General features: G+C 50.0%; 1 protein-coding gene across 2 annotated transcripts in view; it reads right to left on the bottom strand.

Moving 5' to 3' along the window:
- The window catches only part of AKAP1 (A-kinase anchoring protein 1), a 33,920-nt gene extending 12,315 nt beyond the window's left edge, over positions 1-21,605 (bottom strand). The window contains exons 1-2 of one of the 2 annotated variants that reach the window (XM_044248617.1): positions 21,585-21,605; positions 200-1,811 (exon numbers count right to left, since the gene is read on the bottom strand). In XM_044248617.1, coding sequence (XP_044104552.1) covers positions 200-1,787 — 1,588 coding nt within the window. In that variant the 5' untranslated portion in view covers positions 1,788-1,811; positions 21,585-21,605. Of the gene's footprint in view, positions 1-199; positions 1,812-21,361; positions 21,450-21,584 lie in introns of those variants that run through there. The other variant, XM_044248616.1, reaches the window with a different exon arrangement.
- Positions 21,606-22,632: the final 1,027 nt, after the last annotated feature.

The raw sequence follows: 22,632 nt of genomic DNA on the forward strand, positions 1-22,632 counted from the left end.
GAGAGCCTAACTTCTCAGTTACCCACCAGTGCTATGCTGGGCCCCAACTTTCTGCGGGCCCACGGGGACACGGAGTTGAAGAACATTACTACTGCACAAGAAGCAGAGGGAAAGGCAGACCGGCAGCCTTTGCCTATGAACAAAGGAGAACCGCCCCCCACTCCTTCCTCTAAGAGAGGACCATCCAAGACCCTCCTACCTCCCGAATGATCTGCTTCTGCATCCACGGTCCATCCATCCTCATTCCCCAAGTCTGAGAGCTCCCCTTTCAGCACCCCATTGCTGAAAGGCACAGTACTTTCTGGCAGCGGCGGGGAGATGGCCTTGCTCCTGGGGCTTGAGTTGGTGTCTGTACACAAGTCTTCAAGCCCTGAAGTGCTGGTGGAATCTGAGCACTGCTCCGAGGCCACTGAAGGGACATTCTGGCCACTGTCAGAAGTGCAGGGGACGCAGGGGACGCACCCGGCATTTTGCACCAGGACACTGGCTTCATCAGGCGACTCTCCCTGGGGGACGGCTGGCAGAGGGCAGGGGGCCAGGGATATATGGTGTGCGGAGTTCTTTGGCTTCCTGTCCTTGGTGGGACTGGACAAAGGGCTGCTCAGGCAACTCTTATAGGTCTTTGGTGGTGGCAGGTCCTCTATGGGCAGGCCTGGAGAGGGGAGGGCGGCGTCTGCACCAGAGGTCGCCTCCGGCTCCATGGTGGCAGGAGCGGGCTCCCCGGCATCTTGCCCCGGGGAAGATTTCTGGCAGACTGGCCCAGAGCTCTCTTCCTTCTGCCCTTGGAGCTGACCAGCTGAGGCCTGATACACCCGATCTGCAATCCTGCCCACGGTGGTGGCCAGCACCTCTTCAGTTGCCTCCACGATCACTCTGGAGATGATCTGGTAGGCAGCCTGCTCGATCTTCTCGTTTTGCTCCACGGCCTCCTCCTTGCCCGGCCCCCCGGCACCATCTGCGTCACCGGCTCGGTCGCCAACCCGGGGTGCCCGCAGCTCATCATCCTCCATCAGCTCTGCGTGAGCCGACTCGATGAGGCTGCTCAACAGCTTCCCCACAGCATCCTCCTCCGTCTGCGGCGGTCCGTCCTGCCTCTTCTCCCCAGGACCGGGCGCCCTGCGGATCTCTAAGTCGGAGCCGTGCTCCTGGTACAACACACCCTCCTCAGGCAGGCTTTCTCCAGACACTGCGTCCCCAGTGCCTTCAGCCCCACCCGTCTCTCTTGGCTTTTCTTGGGGGGCTGCAGCCTGGCCCTGCCAGCCCCGCCCTCCCGTCGCACTGAACAGCGCCTCTTGCTTGCGCACCTCGGTTGCCACGTGGGGGAAAGGAACATTCTTTGGGGTTGGAAGGGGACACTCTGGAGGAACGGACCCGGCTTCGTCACCCGTCAGGGCTAGTTCCACCTTTGCACTGTCATCTCTGCGTGTTCCTGGGCGCAATCTTGTATCTGTGGTGTTAGGAAGGCTGCCGGAGGACTCGGACCTGCGACAGGATGCATGTGGCCGCAGCAAGGCTGGGGGCTCCGAGGGAGGCTTGCTTACAGCTGATGGCTCCTTTTCCGCTGGGGCTCTGATGCTGGGGGGTGGGGACACTACTCCAGGACAGGGGTCCTCCCGGGCACGTGGCTCTTTGATGGCACGTCCAGCCCTCCGCTCCACAGTGCCAGCCTCCACCTGTCTGTCCTGGCTGCTGACGTGCTTTTTACGAGAGAAAAACCACCACCAGCCGAGGACTGCCAGCATTCCAGGCAATGCCAAGGGGAAAAGTGAACGGAACTGGATGGCCATCCTGGAGGCCTGAAGAAATTATACCTGGAGAGGAGGAAAAGAGAGAGGGATGTTATAAGAGCCAAGTAGGGGGATCCTGATGCCACGACACAAGCAAGACAACCAGCTGCTCTCTCTCTCTTTCCTGCCCCTGTAAGGGGCTTCCCTCCCCCTGCTCATACCCACAGCATGGTCCACCTGAAGCAGGTGGGCAAGGAGACAAGCCCCCTTCTGCTCCCTCATCCACACACACTCCCTTCAAACAAGATGAGCCTTCTCTTGGACCCAAATCCCTTCCTTCATCACTTCTCAATGCCAAATTCCATGTTCACCCAAGGGGATAGCATGTTTAGTGTTTTAGATCTCTGAACTCCCAGAACACTTATCTACTCAGGTGACACTGGAGGGTTTTTTGTTTTGTTTTCTGGTTTTGTTCTGGATTTTTTTGAAAGAGAAAGAGAGGACATGGGAGAGAGAATCTCAGACTCCCTGCTGAATGCAGGGCATGACGGGATCCACTGATCTCACAACCCTGAGAGTTCATGACCTGAGCCAAAATCAAGTCAGATGCTTAACTGACTGAACCACCCAGGCACCCAGACACTGGAGTATTTTTAAGGACCCGTGAAACCACATATATCTATGTCCCTCACATCGCCCACAAAATCATCAGTCAATGAAACAGTTATGCAGCAAGAAAGCCCTGGGACCAAGGATGAGTAAGATTTCGAAGGGATGAGGGGGAGGCTCCAGGGGGACAGACCAGCAAAACAGACAGTGGCATGAAGGTACAGTCATGCTTGAAGAGTCAAGCTGTTTGGTGGAAGAATCAAGCGTTCTGGGGCCTCACTGTGGAGTCTGAACTTTAGCCTTTAGGCAACAGAGAACCCCTGGAGGTCTGCAAGGCACACACACCAATCTGTGTTCCCAGGTGATCCTGGGAGTAGGAGAAACAGGATACCAAGCGACAGGAACCTGGACACCTAGGTCAACTGGATCCGGGCGAGAAGGCAGTAGACACATCAAGGAGATAGGAACCTCAGTTTTCTTCCTCATAAGATGGGGTCACAGCTCATAAAGCATGGCTGGTACAAGGATTAATTGAGATATGTATTAAGTGCTGTGCAAAGCTGGGTTAGCTCTCTTTAGAGGTTTGTGACAGACTTATTTTAGAATGCTTATAATTCACTACCTCCCATGCCAGTAAATTTTATTCTGTCTGCAAAAATCACAAGCCTTCTTAAAACCAAAAATCCTCCACTGATATTGCAAATTATACCTTAATTTGGAATTGTGCTTTATTGTGCTTAGTTTGGATTTATGCCTCCACTGGGAACCACTGCTCTAGGACTCTGCTTCTAAAAGGGTGGTCTATGGACCAGAAGCACTGAGCATCACCTGGGAACCTGCTAGAAACAGAGCCCCAGCCCAGACCTACTAAATCACAAGATGCATTTTAATAAGACCCCCAGGGGATTTACAAACACATTACAGTTAGTGAAGAACACCGGAACCATGTTCTGCCCCAAAGTGAGGGGGCGGGGAAAGCCATAAACCTTCTTGTTAATATCTGAAAGTGAATCTTTGGGACTGAAAAATATCAAGCAGAGCTAAGCAGTGGCCAGGCTTGGAAGATCCTATCAATCCCTCCAGGCAGAAAGTTCAACGACGCTCCTCACAACTTTAGATTCCAAAGAACCCCATTAGGTGTTCTCCCTTGTATCATTTAATCCTCAACCACCTGGTCTGGAATGTACTGCCATCATCAAGGTCAAAATAGCTCAGGGTCAGCAGGGCACCTGGGTGGCTTGATCGGTTAAGTGTTCCACTCAATCTCAGCTCAGGTCTCAATCTCAGGGTCCTGAGCTCAAGCTCTGAGTTGGGCTCCATGTTGGGCGTGAAGCCTGCTTAATTAAAACAAAGAAAGAAAAAGCTCAAGCAGGGCACCTGGCCGGCTCAGTCAGTGGTGCATGCGACTCTTGACCTTGGGGTCATGAGTTAGAGCCCCATGTTGGGTATAGTTATTACTTAAATAAATAAATACTTTGAGAAAAAAAAAAGCTCAAGGTCATATAGTCAAGGATTGGCAGTCGGGTTCTATTCCACATCAAGTCTGGAACACACTAACGTGTCTGAGGAAATGAGGCAGCATATGGATTAAGGAAAGGGGGAGGTCATATTGCTCTTAAAACGTTATAACTATGACCTAAAATCCTCACACCTGCCATCTTCTCAAAAAAAAAAAAAAAAAAAAAAATTCTAGGGGCGCCTGGGTGGCTCAGTGGGTTAAAGGCTCTGCCTTTGGCTCAGGTCATGATCCCAGGGTCCTGGGATGGAGCCCCGCATCGGGCTCTCTGCTCAGCAGGGAGCCTGCTTCCCTTCCTCTTTCTCTGCCTGCCTCTCTGCCTACTTGTAATCTCTCCATCAAATAAATAAATAAAAATCTTTGGGGAAAAAAAAAAAGAGAAAAAAATTCTGCATAGGCAAAGGCCTATATAAAAGTTCACTGGGGCATCATTCAAAACAAAATTCTAGAGACTCACTGCTAAATATACTGCAGAATCCATGGACATACCAGTGATAGAGAAGTAGGCTGATCTCCCATACGGATGTAGAAAAACTGCCGTGACACCAAAAATAAAAGCTGCAGACCACCATCCATGGAATGTCTACATCCACATAATCCTACTGAAAAACTAGGAAGGATACATGCCAAGCCTTCCATTGTAGGAGAGGAGATGGTTTTGCACACGGATCCTGTATCCTACAAACTTACTGACCTCATTTATTAATTCCAGTAGTTTTTTTCTTATCTGCTAACCTAAGATAAAAATCTCTTCCTTTTGGGGAGAGAGATTTAAACTTCTCTCTCTCAGCAGTTCTCCAACTTAGTGGCACCTTATCATCACTTGGGAAGCTTTTAAAATCTCAAGGCCAAGGTGGCACCAAAATCAATTAAAATCATAATCTCTGAGAATGAGACCAAGGTACCAGGTTTTTTGGTTTGTTTGGCCGGGGGTGGGTGTTGTTTAATATTTTTCTATTTTTAAGTAATCTCTATACCCAACATTGGGCTTGAACTCACAACCCCAAGACCAACAGCTGCACGTGCCACTGAGCAAGCCAGCCAGGTGCCCCCAACCCAGGTGATTCCAACGTACACTCAAGTTAGAGACTCACTTTCCTGAACAAAGTGCATAGCCTCGAAGAAGTGGTAGATGACATTAGAGTATTTTCTCTGCAGTCAAGGTCTTCCACATAAAAATAAAATCTGAGAAGGAACAGAGGCTTTGGGGGAAGGGTGCGCTCAGGATAAAGCAGTATGACTGTGATGTGGCCTACTGTCACATCAGCCCCACCCAATAGGTGAAAGGCAACAGGAAAAGTGTGGCTGGGATCTCAACCTGTGTTCTCTTGCCAATTTAGATTCTGATTCCTTACTAACTAGTCAATCTCATTTCAGCAGGATTTATAGTTCTGATTCCCATGGTCTTCTACCAATTCTCTGATCTGGAGAACAAAATTCCATGGAATGGGGTAGAGAGGAAGATAAAGAATCCTAAGGTAGAACAACCTATAGAGGGCAGTCTCCTGTTTTAACAAAGGTACAAGGTCAAACTCAAATTGAGGTGTGCAAGGAGGGAGTTGCTACCCAAGATACAACCTGCCTCTCAAAACAGCTGGGAGAAGCCCCCACCCCTTTGGTACTAGAAGTTAATCCTAAGGACCAGCAGTTGACCCTGGTTCACCTCTGGAGATCCCAGGAATGGGCTATAAATCAGAGGCCCACACTCGAGCATACCCTCCCAGCCTGGCTTTGGTCCTACACCCTAGTTGATCCACACTACAACGTATCCCCTTGCCTGCCCCCGACCCGGGTCACTGTTCCCCAGCCTCACTTCATCCCTTTTTCTCCCGGACCAGGTTCACATTGAGCACAGGACCAGTCACCTGGGGACACAACATTGCCCTGTGGCTTGGCAGGAGACCCCCACCACACACCCACCTAACCCTCCCCACCCCGGCCCACTAGTATCCCAGAGATGGAGGCTCTGAGCCCCCAAACCCACCCTCCAGCCTTCTGCAGACAGTTAGCTGCAGCTACGTGGCTAATTACAGCTCAGGAAACCATTCCGGCACCATTGCCAAGCCAGATGCCTCCTGTTGTTGTGGCATGAGGGTCCCTGAGGTTCAACACTGGTACCCTGAGGCATCACCCAACCCCAACCCAAAGAATAATGAATGCCCCACCCGGATCCCCAGTGTCCACCACTCTGCCCTCAGACTAGAGCCGGAGAGCCAGGAGACAGGACTCCTGCTCCTCCATGCAGACCTCTGGGGACAGGAACTGCCCCAGTGAAGTGCTCCTGCAACTTGAGGAAAGAGGTAGGAGATCCCCAGGCAGGAGAAGGCAGGTTTTGTCTTTTTCCTTGCTACCTGGGGACTGTGGTTAGACCCACCAGTCATCACCAGGAACAGGGCCAAGAGCCTATAGGATGAGCAGCTGCCCCCCCCCCAAAGGAGCCTTGCTGGGACTCACTGAAGGCACTGCTGCCCAGAGGCGCCACTTGGAAGCACCTGGTGACTGAAGCCCCCACTTCCCCCCAGTCCTGAGAAGTCCCTCCCTTCCTCAGCCCTTCACTTCCAAGGCTCCTACCTAAGCCAATCTCACCTCAGTCAAACGGATTTCTTGTGAATCCATACAGTGCCATTTTCCCTGCTTTACATGGTCTGATAGGCCTGGACAGGTGCTGCAAGAGGCCCCAGCCCGTCCTGAATTCTCAGACACAGCCTCCTTCACCCGCGCATACACATGCAGGCCCACGTGCACAGGTGTGTGCGCTTCAGCCCACCTGCCTTCTCTGGGAACAGACTCTCGAGTTGCTCTCTTTGCCCCGGTTTTTGGGTTTTTGTTTTTAGTAAAAAAACCAAACTTCAAGATATAAGTGGCATTTAACACCATTGGTCTACAAGCCTTCACACTCACAGCTAACTGAAGGCATCACCTCCCCCAGGGACTCCCCCTCCCGAGGCCCCAGACACTCTGGCAAGCCAGAGAAAAGCCTTGCAGAAGGATGCAGAGCCCTGCCTGAGGGTTGGCAGGGAGGAGACGTGTCTATTTTGAATCTGTTGGGATTAAATAGCTGCCTGCTTATTTTTAGCAGGTCCATTTGCCCGGGAATAGATGCATGCTGGCTGGCTGCCCAGTGGTCACACAGAGCCGAAGGCAGGCACGTGCTGTGGCCCCGCAAAGCCTTAGGTTCACCTGCTCTGTCTGGGTTCTAAAAGGATTCCTTTCCTTCCTCCCAGAGGAACCTGCGGCTTCTCAGAAGAGCTTACCTCTGGAGAAGTAATGGCCTCACTCCCAGCACCAATGACCAACCCAGTTACTGCAGTCTAGAGCCTTCTGCTAAACAAGAAAATAAATTTCTGGGAACAGTACAAACTGTGGGTCCCAGTGACTAAGCCTGTTTGGCTGCAGTTATTGTGGGGGAAAAAAGAGCTTCATGTAGTTAACTGATAGGAAAGCTGATCATCAATACAAGCACTTGGGAGCCAAGTGGCTATCAAGTCCAGTGCGGACCTGGGCCTGGTCAGTGAAGTCACATGCACTCAACAATCTAAACAGACTTTTAGGTAATGCCCGCTCCAAGTGGAAATATGAATATATCCATTATTCCAGGCCTATGTGTTCATATCACCAAAGACTCTCCCCAGGTGTTCAACCCAGTCCATCTCTAGAATGCTCAGCCCATCAAGCTGTTGCTGAAGGGCTTTTCCCCTTGAGGCGGTCTTCAAGGGACAGGAAACAGCTACATGATCTAGAACCTGAAGTCCAGGACTTACTGCCACTGCCTTCAAAGAGCAGATGGCTGTGGGCCAGGTCAAGTCCCCCTCGCCCTCCCCCTTTCCCACTCCACCCCCACCAGTCAGCTGGAGGAAGACCACACACACGGAGGTCTGTGCAAGACCACAAGAGGGGCTTTTGGTTTCTACAGGATGGGTTTACCTGATTCCTCATCAGGTTGAGCCTACACACATACATTCACTCATGTAATAATTCACACATAAATAGGTTTAAGTTGCTGTCAGGAAAAGACTCTGTCCACCAGAAGCTCACAATGCATACTGAAGAATCTGTGTGCATCTCTTACATACCTCCACCAAGCTGAGCCCAATTTAAGAAGCAGGCAAACAGAACCCAAACAAGATTGCCTCAGAGGCAGCCAGAATTTGCTCAGGTTGCAATGGTGGGTTACAGACATAAATTAAAGTTCTAAACCCAAGATGCCTTTGGGGATGGAAGGGAGCAGCAAGATCCAGACAGAGCAGAACAAGTCCTGGGAGCCAAAGCTGAAGAGCTGGTAGGGGGCAAGACAAAAGGGAGTTTGACCTTTACTGTCAAGGCAATGGGAAGAAGAGGCAGCAGCTGAAACATGGCCAAAGCAGAGCAGGTCACAAGAGGCAAACGCCCGGGTGATCTCCAAGTGGAGACTATCTGGCAGCTACTTACTCACTTGAAATGTGACCAGTGTAACTGAGAAACTGAATTTTAAAATTTTATTTAATATTTCAATTTAAATAGCCACATACAGCTGGTGGCTTGCTACAAGAAAGCGCAGTCCTAGAGGTGTTCCCAGCAGACTGGAAACAAACACAAGAGCTGGGTGAATGCTGTGAAAACCAAAGCCTACCTTGTTGGGCAGTCTGGTGCTGCCACTGAGGGTGAGGCCGATGGTAAGCTGGGCCACTCCCCCTCAGCAGCATGGCTGGGGCCCGGGAATCAGAGTACTGGAGCCATGCCTCAGGGATGTAGCTCTCAGCCCAGCCCTGATGTTCAAACAGTTGTTACCTTCAACTGTTGGGGGGGGGGGGGGCTGTGTGGGCTGTGACTCATGCTGGCACCCTTAAGATTCCAAATTAGCTCACAGTGGGGCTGTGAGGTCCTGCCCCATACTTCCCCCCCACCCTTCATTGTGATGGCCCCACAGAGCAGCCAGGTGAGGCACCATGCCTTGCCCAGGCCCAGGCCCTGTTCTCGGTAGATCAGCTGTCCAGAAGTCACAGAACACTTCCTGGGCTGCTCTCCAGGAAACTGGAGGCTTAACCCAGTAGTGTCTGGGTGGGAGCACCTGCTCAGTGAAGGTTTTTCCAGCCAAAATGGAGACCCAAAGCCCAATCCCAGGAACTCCAGGTTAAGAAGAGCCAGAAGCAAAAAATCCCGTCTTAGGACATGGTCTCAAATTAAGAGCTGTTTCTCCTCTAGATCAATTACAAATTAAACTAACTCCCAGTTTGGAAAACTTGGTAAAAAAGAGAACTCCATACAAAGATGACATGCCCAGTCTCCCTTGTTCTGCTGACAGAACACCTGACAGGTCCAGTATCATTAGGTTTCAAATGATAAAGGGGAGATGGGGGGAAATCAGCATTTTCTTTTTCTTTTTCTTTTTTTTTAAAAATATTTTATTTATTTATCCGACAGATAGAGATCACAAGTAGGCAGAGCGGCAGGCAAAGAGAGAGAGGAGGAGGCAGGCTCCCCGCTGAGCAGAGAGCCCGATGCGGGGCTCGATCCCAGGACCCTAAGATCATGACCTGAGCTGAAGGCAGCGGCTTAACCCACTGAGCCACCCAGGCGCCCCTCAGCATTTTCTTCAAAGGTCTTCCCACTGCTTCATGGGGGAAGGGGGTAGGAATGCAGCTTTCACATGGTTTTCACATTCATCCTGTCCCTTATTCCTAGCTCTTGGCCACCAGATTGCGTTACCAGTAAATTCTGACAGATTTCTGAGGATAGTGATAAAGCAGGTGCCAGGGAAGTATTCCCAGGTACATAGAGTTCCCGATCATGACCACGGAACACTACCCAAGACTGCCCGAAAGATAGGAACTTGTGCTCTGACAACAATCTTACCCAAAAAAGTTAATGAAGACACACACCTTCAGAAGGAATCAGAAAAGACCGTGTAAGGCAAGCAGACCTTCACACCATCACCTCAGGTAGGCAGAGCAACAGGTGAAACAATGATTTCCCAAATGGCAGATGGTAGAATATGACCAACTCAGAAATCACATAAAGGCCTAAGGTCATTTCCACCCAACAAATATTTATGGGCACCTACAGGGTACAAAGCACAGAAGAATACAGAAATGAAACAGACAGACTGTACTTTTGAGGCACTTTAAAGTCTGTTTCTTTGGGGGCAAAAAAAAACCCCAAAAGCAATGACAACCTTCAGTGGGCCTCTTGGTGCCACCCTCTGCCACTGGCCAACTGACAACTTTGGTCCAAGAGTCAGGCAAGTATCCTAGCTGGGGCTAGGGACAAACAGAAATGAGGCTGCCAGTTTCCACAGATTAGAATGTTCCAATGTCCCGGGGTGGAGAGGTTGTCAGTTTGAACACTAGCACTGTGAAAGCCAAGAGGGCTTGCTTGGGTTGTCCCATTCAATACATAGACTTTCATTCCATAACCTTTCTCCTCACTACCTGATGTCCAATCCAGATCCCCTCTCATTGAAACTATTTCACAAAGAGAAGCCAGATACTCTGCTGGCATGGTGAAAGGACTATGGGCACCTCGTTGTCTTTGCTGACTTCCCACCAAGTCTTCAGCCACACCCCAAACCCATCCCTTCAAAAGGACTTGCCCTTGAGCATGAATCAACTTGCTTCTAGTTAGTTGCCCACCCTCCTCCATTTTTTCCTCAGCAAGCTCCACCAAGACAAGGGAGTAAACCAAGAAAGGAGGGGGACACCCATCCACAAAGCAACATAAAAGAAGGGAAGAATGGATTCCCAGGATGAAGGGGAAGCAGAGTCAGGGACAGGGGTGCCTCCCAGGAACAGCATGAACAGCTGAGAACCTGCTGTGTTTAAGCATAATGAGGTACTCAGCAACGGCCAAGGCTCAGTGAAGACCTGGAAATCAGGTGAGACATAGACAAGGGAGGTAAAGAAACACAGGACATTAACTAGGAGAGGAAAGGTGGGGGGTAGATACAAGAAAGGAAATAGGGAAAACCAAGAACTCTGAGGCCATAAGCAATATTTACATCATAATGTACACTCAACAGCAGCTTGACTAGAAGTTGTGCTAGCTACCTCCATACGAAGATGAGGGGAGAAATAAAGTGTAGGAATGAGCCAAGTCCTTACCTTCCAAAGTAGAAAAACAATCATGTAATATTAAAAAAAAAAATTTTTTTTTTAAAGGAAGAAAGGAAAGCAAAGAAAAGCATCCCACCTAGAAATACAGATGTAAATGGCAAGGAGGACAGCCTGGAAGAATTGAGGGCAGCTGCCTTCAGCTCCTTGCTGGTCAAGGAACACTCAGAAGAAAGAGCTGTTCTTTCAAAGAGTAACTGTGTATAACTTCTGTGTCAAATCTTTCTACCAGCAGTGCTTTGATAGAACAAAAAATACATTCTTGGGCACCTGGGTGGCTCAATCAGTTAAGTAACTGCCTTTGGCTCAGGTCATGATCCCAGCGTCCTGGGACTGAGTCCTGCATCAGGCTCCCTACTCAACAGGGAGTCTCCTCCCTCTCCCTCTGCAGCTCCCCCTGCTTCTGCTCCCTCTCTCTAATAAATAAAATGTTTTTTTTTTAAATTCTTAACTATTAAATACCAAAAGATGCTCTCTTACCATAGATTTTTTTTTTTTGAAGATTTTATTTATTTGACAGACAGAGACAGCAAGAGACAGACTACAAGCAGGGGGAGTGGAAGAGGAAGAAACAAGCTTCCCCTTGAGCAGGGAGTGGGAGGCGAGGCCTGATCCCAGTACCCTCCTGGAACATGACTGGAGCTGAAGGCAGACGCCTAACGACTGAGCCACCCAGGCGCCCCTCTATTACCACAAATCTTTAGGATTCTTGTTAACCAGTATAGCCTGTAGTGTCAACTCTATGTACAAACTTGGATTGCTTTAATTTTCCCGTAGCTGACGTCAATTCTGCTTCAGAGCCCCCGAACTGCCCTGCCAGTATGACAGTAGTAACCACAAGAGCAGGGGCTTTAGTGACAGCAAGACCCTCCAGTGCTAAGGTACTGGGGGTTCCCCACCCTCCTGAGGTCTAACCAGCATCAGGCAGCAGGACCCCTCAGGACTAGTCGTTGAATAAAGCTTTTAATTCCCACAGTGAGCCAGGTCCAGCGGAGGGGGCTGAGGAGGTGAAAAGAGCCCTAGGCAAGCAAAGGTAGAGGGAGGGGTAGGCAGTCACATTTCAGAGAAGACGCTGTGAAGATACAGTGACCCAATAGCATAAACCTGCAGCCTCGCAAGAGTGTTCAGAGAACAGAGCCTAAGCACACCTTGTAGATAACAAATTAACTATATTCCTGTGCATCTGGAAGGGTACTAGTGGAGTTAGTCACTCAGTCATGTGCTCTGTAGTTTAGACGAGGAACCCAGGTCGAGAAGAGCTGTGTTAAGTACGCCTGGCAGTGGGAGTTTCAGACAGAATGGTCAGGGAATGCCTCCGCAAAGGTGGCAGCAGAGCTGGAACAGTGAGGGGTAGCTGTGCCAAGATCTGGGAGGACAGGGAAAGGAGAGGCGAGAAAGTTCCAGGCAGGGAGAACATGTGCCAAAGTACTAAGGCAGGAACACACTTGGCTGACTCAAGGGACAGCAAGAAGCGGGGAGGGGAAGATGAGGTCGAAGGGCTGCTGCCAGAGAAATCGCTCTCCATCACCCAGCTGAAGCTGTGCTGAAGGTCAAGAACCCGGAGGGACAGGTTCACCTAACTTTCTCCAAAGAGGAGAACAGACTTGCTCAGCTCAAAGAGCCAAGAGGCTGTAGTTTCTTTTCGTTTCTTTTTAAAATTTTTTGAGTGATGCAGTTTTGAATTTTTTTTAAGAGTATTTATTTATTTGACAGAGAGAGAGAGAAAGAGAGAGTATGAAGGGGGTGAGGGGCAGAGGAAGAAGCAGACTCTCCACGAAGCAAGGAGCCCAGTGCAGGGCTCAATCCCTCGTCCCCAGGATCATGACCTGAGCCGAAGGCAGACACTTAACTGACTGAGCCACCAGGCACCCCTTGACTTTTATTTTTGAAGTTTTATTTAACTAATCTCTACAGGGGTGCCTGGGTGGCTCAGTGGGTTAAAGCCTCTGCTTTCAGCTTGGGTTGTGGTCTCGGGGTCCTGGGATCGAGCCCCGCATCGGGCTCTCTACTCAGCGGGGAGCCCGTGTCCCCCTCTCTCTCTGCCTGCCTCTGCCTACTTGTGATCTCTGTCTGTCAAATAAATAAATAAAATCTTTATAAATAAATAAATAAATAATCTCTACACCCAACACGGGGTCCGAACTCACAACCCTGAGATCAAGTTGCATGCTCTTCCAGCTGAGCCACCTAGGTGCCCCTATAGTTTCTTAATTAATAAACAGAAGCAAATTCTGGAATCTATTTCAGAAATACAGTGCTTCTCTGGCTGGTAGATTTAGGTACACACTACATGTTCCAATAGGGGCTCACTTTCTACTTGGGAGTTCTCAGCAAATGCATTTGCCAGGAAGCCCTGGGGTCACACCACTCATTGGCCTTGGAGCCAATGCTAGGCCCTCACCCTAGCACCCGCCCCAGCCCCACCAGATGAATCTGTTCCAAGAAGGCAGTCCAGCCCCAGGGAGCAGATGGGAATGGAGACACGCATGCGCGCGCACGCATATAAACACACACACACACACACACACACATATACACACACGCACCCCTTGCTACTTCTTTGAATCAGACTTTGCAAAAACAACCTCGGTCTCCAGCCAACATAAACCACAGGCAACAGAGGGCCTTATACGGCTCGAAGGTTTCATAATCAGAAAAAGATAGATGGGCTGGAGTTGGCAGCTCCAAGTTAGAGGATGGGAGGAACAGAAAAAAGGGGGAGAAGGCAGGATGGTGGTGAGGAGCAGAATTCATCAAACTCCTTCATATCTCTTCAGCTTCTGTAGCCCCCCCAGTGAGAACTCCTAGTAAGGGGCATGGCTCTTACTGCCTCTCGTTTTGTTTTGGTTTTTAAGCCAGAATATGCCAGTAATCAGGCTGCCAACAGAACCACAGTTTGACAGAGTTTTTAGCGTCTGTGTGGAGGACCGCTCTTGAGTCAGGTGATTTACCATGAAAGTGGGATAATGTCATTTTCAGAGAAACTGGCCACTAGGGCAATAAGAGGTCCTAAAACCAGGGAGTTCCCTGACTCCTGGGCTGCCTCTGCCACAGATCCAGAACAGAAAAGGCAGCCCCAGGGAACTCTTAGGCAGCTACCACCCCACACACTCACCCCACGAGTTTTTAGGGTGACTTTATTCTCCTCACCACCCCGCTCCCCACACTGACTGGGAGACAGCAACAGCGTCCACAGCAGAACCTGCTTGTATGCTGAAACCACATGTACTTGGCCTTCCTAAAGGATGCCACATGCTAAAAATAGCACACAGCACAAACTTGGCTGGGTGGGCCTCACCAAAGTCAAAGGACAAAGCAAGGAGGTTATTCTCAGCACACAGCCTTTTCTCCTCAGAGCTCAAGGCACAAGGGTGCAGGCCTCCTTCCAAGGCAGCTCGGGAAGTCACTCCTGCTCCTTTCTCTGTGGAGGGACAGGAAGGAGGTCTACGGAAGACTGAACTGGCCTTCAGATCCATCGTCCCAGGTCAAGGCTACAGGAGATGACATAGGGGTGGCATGCTGAGGACTGGGCTTGAACAGATCTGTGCCTCCTCTGGCAGAGACAGACCAGGCTACTCCTAGGTGACAGCCTGTTGAGGGCTCAGGGCTGGGTCCATGACCTCCATGTGAGGTCCCACAGGCCGCATTATTATGAGCCAAGGAATGACCGACTTGAGGTTGTCTTTTCAGCTGGTGACTGAACTACATCAGAGTCTGCAGAGCCGTTTCCAGGCCCTAAGGCACAGCTGCCTAGCCTACAAGTCTGTCTCAGTCACACTCATTATTTGTGCCACTCAAAGGCACTGGACAGTTGCATAACTTGGAGCTAAAACCTGACTTTGGAAAGACAAGAGCATTAGAGTAGGATCCTGAACTTCAGTTTCCCATAAAATGAAAATACCCTGCAAAATGGGTTACAAATACCTCCACAAGGCTGTTAATGAGGCTGATGACTCAAAACACTGAAGAGCTTGATTGTTTGTGGGATACATCATTTCAATCTTAGGAACCCAGTTTCATTTTCCAGATGAGGATGGAACGATAACAGGGCAGTAAGAAACCATCTCTAAGCATGCAGCTAGAGAGAGAACCCTCACTTAAGTCAAAGCAGCCGTGTGTCCCCGGGGTCGGCTTAGTTTCCTGAGGGCCTCAGCTCCCTCACACGCAAAGGAGAAATACTTTACCTTGTAGAATTGAGATAAAATAAAAAGGGAACATAGCGAACTCTCGAACACGGGTTTGAATTGCATGGGTCTGCTTGCATGCAGATTTTGGGATGTAGTACATTACCATAAATGTTTTCTCTTCCTTATGATTTCCTTAATAACATTTTCTTTTCTTTAGTTTACTTTTTTGGTAAGAATACAGTAGAGAACACACATAACATACGAAATACGTGTTCATTGACTGCTATGTTCCCATAAAGCTTCCATTGGCCTGTTAAGCTATTAGTTCAGCTTCTGGGGAGTCAAAGTGATATTTTTTTACTGCAGGGACGGGATGGGGGCGGTGCGGCTGGTGCCCCTAATCCCCACATCATTCAAGGATCACTGTAGTTTGAAAACAAACAAACAAACCCTAAGATGCCAGGTGTACAGTAGATTCTGTATCCTATGCTGGCTGGGTCTGGGACAAGAGAGCTCTCACATTATATGCCAGTCTAGCAGGGTTCAAACTAGGCATGCCCAGGACTGGATGAGAGGGTATCTGGAAATAAAGCTACTCCCCAGAGCTAGCCCACACCAACACTTCAGGACCCTCACTGTGGCCCAGCTTCCCCCAACGCCTTCATAAAAACAGGCCTTCTAATACCCAGATGGACTGGAGAGGCAGAATGAAAAGGATATTTGTTTGTAAGGTGCCTGCAAATCTGGTCCAGCCTTGGTCCCACAGTGGGATCCTACAGGAAGTCACCAGGTGGGTGAGTGAAGGGCCAAGTAGCAAATCCACAGTGAGCACAGGCTCCAGACAACCAGAAAGGGCCTTTAAGATAATAAATAGGTTTTCAAACCAAAACAGCTTTCTGAGGGCTTAGCATCTGCCTCTCTTGTTTTGCACTCCCATCCCCAGCCTCCTTACTTTGTTCTTCTCTAGAACCATTTCTGAATTGATCACTGCCCTCCAAACTGGCAAACCAAAACCTGTTGAACACACCATACATAGAGCTGATAAATAATTTGTCACCAAAACTGTGCATTCGTGGACTCTATAGAGGACTAAGCCCAAACATGTGATGCTTTACAAGGTGAGACAATTAAGCTTTTACAGTTGGCCCAAAGCTAAGACCGGCACTGTCCAACTAGAACCTTCCGTGATGGTGAAAATGTTCTAAGGCCTGCCCTGTCCAATACTGGCCACATGAAGATACTGAGCACTTGAAATGAGACTAATGTCACCACGAAATGGGTTTTTAAATTGTATTTAATGCTTAAAAGTTGTTTTTGTTTTTTTTTTAAAAATTTTATTTATTTGACAGAGAGTGAACAAAACCAGGGGGACGCAGCAGAGGGAAGAGAGGGAGAAGCGGACTCCCTCCTGAGCAAGGAGCCCAACTTGGGGTTGGATCCCAGGACACTGGGACCACAACCCAAGCCAAAGGCAGATGCTTAACAACTAAGCCACGCAGGTGCCGCTAATGCTTAAAAGTTTAAACTGAACCAGACACAGGACAAGGCAGCTCTAGACCCTCTCCCCCAAAGATAGGTTTAGGAGATAAGAATAGAGATAGAATAAAAAATAATAATAAATAAGAGGTGCCTGGCTGGCTCAGTCAGAGGAGTATGCAACTCTTGATCTTGGGGTTGGGAGCTCAAGCCCCATGTTGGGTATAGTGCTTACTTACATAAATTAAAAACTTTTAAAAATATAGCACTATAGCATCTAAAAGCTAAGAGAACTTGAGATGCCCTTAAAACAGTGGACTATGGCTCCCCCCCGCCCCCGCCCTGGTCTTTGACTTACACTATCCACAAAGCCATGTTTCCTAGCCCAAACACATCCCTGCCAATACACACCCCTGCAGGTAAATCCATCCTGCAGTATCCCAGAGGCACTCTAAGGAGCAGAATCTGAACACTCTTGACTGATGTTGATCAACCCTCCTTTTACCAGCTGAAGAAACTGAGACCCCAGAAGGGTCTATAACCACTGCCAGGTTTCAGTCCTGAAAGCTGCCCCCCCCCCGCCCCACCCCTGTCCTCATCCCCCAAATCAGGGCTCTTGCCAGCTAAACCCAGGGTTAAAACAAGCCTCATTCCTAAGTCCTCAGCCTTTGCATTTTGACTTCCACAACTCACCTGGGGCTCTGCTTTGTTCCTGAATGCTATGGGCCTCAGTAACACGGGGCTGAGTGAAGGCAGGCAGCCAGTCTTACCAGATGGGGACAGAGTGTTTACTACCAACTGCTGTAAACTACCAAACTGAGTTGTAGAAATATCCAAATGGCTAGGATTTGAACAGAAAGAAGACCGCTTAGCAAGAGGAAAAGAAAGGTAAGGAAAAGGACACCTTGAAAGCTACTTATTACTGAAAGCCAGTCTTCAAAATGCTGCATGATAACATACACTCCTTCACTCCAACAAATCTGCTTAGAAAGCAACAGAAAGATTAGGAGAAAAGCCCACGGATTTGACTATTCCTTGGTTCTTCTCACAAAAGCCCTCCAGAGGACCTAGTTTAAGCACAAAGCCATACTTGTCAGTATCTCTGCCCCTCAATCTGTATTTATACTAGCCATTGAAACAATCCCAATTGACCTCCAGCATCACCCTCCTCAATTGTACTCAGAGGTGTGAAGATTAAAGGATCAAGGAGGTGTTTGCCTGTAACTCTCCCAGCACAAGACAGTATCAGTCAAGGAAAAGGCATCCTCTAATTTAGTTTCCACATCTCCGCCAGCTACCTCTTCAGCCAGATTCTGTCCCACTCAAGACACTACCATTGATCCTGTTTTCCACAGCCCAAGTATAAAATCAGGTATTGGAGCCAGCAGAGCTGCTCTGTGGAGTGCCACAAACAATGGATATTTCATGTTAAATGATCATAAAGGTGAAACCTGCATGAGGCATTACACCAGAAAGGGCTGTGGAAAAAAAAAGAACTTGCCTTAGAAAGCCAAGGTTAGGATTTAAATACATCCCACGCAGATTAGCAGCTCAAACCACAGGAGAGGATTTCAGTGGGACAAGAGGCCCAGAGGACCCCTGCCTCCCCAGAGCAGAAGAAAACAGAATGGCAAACAGAAGGTGGCTAACTCATACACAAAATTGACTTCCTTACAACAGCACAGCAGACCAAGCTACAGAGAGTTCCTCTCCTTTGACACTCACAAGGAAGATTAGGAAGAAGTGGCCTGGGGAGAATGGGCAGGAAGGCACCAGCTGGCCAGGCACATGGGGTGCCCACTCCTCAAACCCTGAAACGTGTACTCAACCAAATCATGTTGCTTCAGGCTAGAGCCAGGAGGCTGGGAGCACAGTGTGGGGAAACCAATTTGCTTTCCTTCCAACCAAGTATCCAGGTCAGAGGCTAGCAAAGAGGGGTATCTTTAACAAAATCCAAATCACTCAAGTGATTTAAGAGAAATAACGTTAATCTCAGAGATTCTTTAGGAGGAGAAAAAAAGCAATGCTTGAACAGCCATCATGAACCAGGCACAATGCCCAGTCTAAAATATAATCTCAATCTGTCTTTAGGATGAGAGGGAGCACTGTAAAGGCTAAAACTAATCTTCACCCACAAACGAGGGCTATGGCCAGGCCTGGGTCCAACACCCACAAATAATTTAGATTACCAGCTATAGCAAAACAAACTGCTTTAAAATATTGATGTTCAGCAACTTTACACCATAGCCACATCCACCTGGCATCTGAGCAGAACCTTTGTGCTCACCCTACAGGGGCCAGGAGTTGCTATACTTCCTAGAAAACGGCTGGGGCGGAGGAAAGGATATTCATACAAAAGGCTCTAGGGACCAAGATACGTGTCACTCAAGGGCTTAGATGGGATCTATTATCTGCAAATTTTGGGTCATCGCCTAGCAATGTGCATCACAAAGGAGCCAGTTTAATCCAGGTAGGCACCGAGGCTTCAGTGATTTGCATATCTGTAGGATCAAAAGGCCCTCTCTGATCCTAGAGCCCTATTTCCTGAGAATACACCCCGGAATTACTTCCCAGAACCCACAAAACTAGTTAAGAGGTGAAAGAGGTTAAAGTTCAACACAAAAGCCCCCCCAAATCATAATTTCACTTGTTCCCAGTGCTCAGAACGTTTCTTTAAGTTTTATTTATTTTTTAGTAATCTCTACACAATGTGGAACTCGAACTCACAACCCCCAAATCAAGACTCGCATGCTCTACCCACTGAGCCAGCCAGGCGCCCCTCAGAAAATCTTTTTTTTTTTTTTTTAAGGTTTTATTCATTTGACAGAGAGATCATAAGTAGGCAGAGATGATGTAGGTAGAGAGTCAGGCAGAGAGAGAGAGGAGGAAGCAGGCTCCCCACGGAGCAGAAAGCCCGATGCGGGGCTCCATTCCAGGACCCTGAGACCACAACCCGAGCAGAAGGCAGAGGCTTTAAGTGAGCCCCAGGCGCCCCCAGAAAATATTAAATAATCAGCAGGTGAACTACTTGAATGCCAGAAACAAAGAAATGTGATAAATGATCAAATCATGCTCTAGCTATCATCTATCCACTCATTTCAAAGGTGCTCTGTGCCTTTAAGAGCAAAGGGGATGGGTGGTGCTTACTAAGAGTCCAAGCTTTGCTTTCTGAATAGTTTAAAAAAAAAAAAACACAACAACTAATTTGAGAAGCACTTGGTTACAAGAACACAGTAAGGTTACCAGTTGCTAGAGTTAACAGCTTTTTGTGAATGGTGTTCCTTGATCAGTAATTGCGACAAAGCGGGGAGGGGGGAGGGGGATAGGAAACCAACAGATATGACCGTACCAGGTGTCAAGCAGCCCAGATTCCCCTGCAAGAGATAAATTTAAACACAAAGTAGCCTACACTTCAGTAGGGAAAAGATAGTTGGCTTAACCTAATTGCTCTGCCCATACCCACTACCCGGCTGGAGCGGCCTTCACTAACACCTGGGGTGAAGAGCACCGGGTTTCTGTTAGCGGCGGCGGAGCGGGAGGCACCAGCCAACCTCGGCATCTCTGCAGGAGAGGTCTCCAAAGGCCCAGGGGTTCCAGCAGTCCCGGGTCTGTTGGACACCGCCCACCATCAATAGCGCCTTTCCTTCTCTAAGCCTCCCTCGGGGGTGGGGGGGGATAGGGAGGGACTGTACCCTAGGGCGCAGCGGAACTGGTAAGACCCTGCCCCGAGGCGTTCAGACCACAGTCTTCCCAAGCCCATTTTGACCCATAATCCCGACACTAGCGTGGTACCTCCACACCACGGGCCGGGGCGGGGGGGGCGGGTTGTGCAGGCGGAGTGTGACACGTGACCCACGCGCCCCGGGACATGAAGTCAGCGGGCAGTACGGCCAGGACAGCCTCCACCTCTCCCGACACCCTTGAAGGGGCTGCATATGCTAATCCTCTCGAGAGACACCAAGCCCTTGACCTCAGGACCCTAACTCGGTTCCAAAGGTCCCTGCCCCCAAAACCGTTCCAATCACCACGATGCCCTAGCCCATCCTCCGCGTTCCGCAAATCAACCCTCTTCCCAGGTTCGCCGCACTGAACTCCCAGGAGCTAGGCTACCTGCACGGGTTTGCCAGCACCGTGCCTAGGCGGGGAGCAACCCAGCGCGAGCTTAAGGGGCCCAGAAGTTGGATAAGGTTCCTGAAGTGACCATTTCAACTCCAGCCCTTCAGGAGGAAGAAAGGGGTGCCCGCGGGCCTCGGGGCACCTCCTCGCCCTTATGAGCGCCTGGCCCTGCCCACAACCCGCCCCGCCGCCGCCTCTCCCAGTTCCCACTTGGGTACACACGACCTTTGAAAAGTAAACGCGTGTGGGGTTGGGCGACCTTGGGTGGGACGCGCTCGGGTCTGTCTCACGGGAGGGAGTGCACGCTCGGGGAAAGTTAAGCCGCAGAGGGGTGCCCCGGGCGCCGCGTCCTCGCCTCCCTACCCCCAGAAGGCTGTGACGCCCGTTGGGGGCACCATGCGGCCGCAGACCATGGCTCCAGCCGCGCACACGCGACCTGTCAGCAGGAGCCCGCGGGCAGACAACCCCGGCGGGGGAGGAAGAGGGGGCGCGCAGGCGACGACAGAGAAAGGGCCTGCTTGACAGCAGGCGATGGGCCGGATCCCCTCCTCACGCTCTCGGCTTCCGCAGCCTCCCGCCTCCCGGACACCTGGAGCGCGCGTCGCACACCGCACCTGCACCCTAGACTCCCCGCGCCCGACGGCGCCGCCCTCGGGGGCCTGGCAGGTGGTCATCGCGCCAGCCGCCCTGGCGGCCCCAACTCACCAGGTCCTTGGCGACAGTCGGGATGCAGAGTCCTCGTCCGCCGCCGTCCCCCCCACCCCCGGGCCCAGCAGCCCAGCCCCGCTGCGCTGCGGCCGCTCCCCCACGTGCTTGCCCAGGCCGGAGGAACACAGAGACATTAAATACTGAGGACGCGCAGCTACGTGCCCGCTGCGCGACGCAAGGCCCCGCCCCCCGCCCTGGTGCCCCGCGCCGCCCCACTCACCTGCGCGTGCGCGCCGCCTGCCTCTCCCGCCCGCGCTTCTCCCAGCTGCGCCAGAGAGGGCGCGGTCTGGAGCGCCTCGCCAACATCCCGCAGCCGCCGCCCGCAGCCTGGCCTCGCTCGGGCTCTCGCGAGAGGAAGTATAATCTCGGCGGGGCTGGAGAGAACATCCTGGCTGGAGCCTGGGGAGATGTCTCGGAACCTCAAAGATCTACCCGGCGAGCGCAGCGTGGGGTCTCCTGCCTCAGCTCTGGGAGGTTTCCCGGCGTCAGTTGGACCATCGGCCTGCCGCGTCGCGGACAGCCCCCTGGAAAAGGCGGAGTGGCCTGGCCGGGGAGGGGCAGGGCCCCGTTGCTTCCCCGGAACTGTCAGTAGTTCGTAATGCATAATCAGGTGGCCATTAATAATTGTTCAGTAATGACTGCAGAATAAGGAGTACCTCGCACTACTCAAATGCAACTTTTTTGCCCATTTTCACATTCGGTGAGGTTGAACTGAAACAAACACTTTCCTCTAAATGGGTTTGGGTTTTGGAAAAATTCCTGTGAAGAGGTGGTCACCACGAGTCACTAACTCTGCCAGGAAACTTGGGAAAATAAGTTGCCCCCAGACAAGTGAACAGGATGGGTCGCAGTTGGCTGGGCCTGTTCTCAGTCTTAAAAAATAGGGACGTGAAGTAAATATTTGGGCAAAATAAAAGAAATCATGCTAACCACTAACCATTACTTGGGAAAACGCTTCATTCATCCTCATTAGTGACCAAAATGCAAATTTAAATGACAATGAGATACCATTTACTATTGAGTTTTAAGTGTAAACTTATATATATATATATATATATATATATATGTATACATATATACATACGTATGTATTTATGTATACATATATATTCATATATATATATATGAATCCCAGTTGCATGCTGCGATTAGTGTTATGAAGGAAACAAAGAGGAAGCTGAAATAGGAAAGAAAAAGAAAAAACCAGTTCTATGGTTCCAAAAGGCATAGGGTAAAACTTAAACTGAAACCTTGTGGATGAGAAGGAA

Source organism: Neovison vison, chromosome 5 (assembly GCF_020171115.1).
Source record: "Neovison vison isolate M4711 chromosome 5, ASM_NN_V1, whole genome shotgun sequence".
NCBI classification, from domain to species: Eukaryota; Metazoa; Chordata; class Mammalia; order Carnivora; family Mustelidae; genus Neogale; species Neogale vison.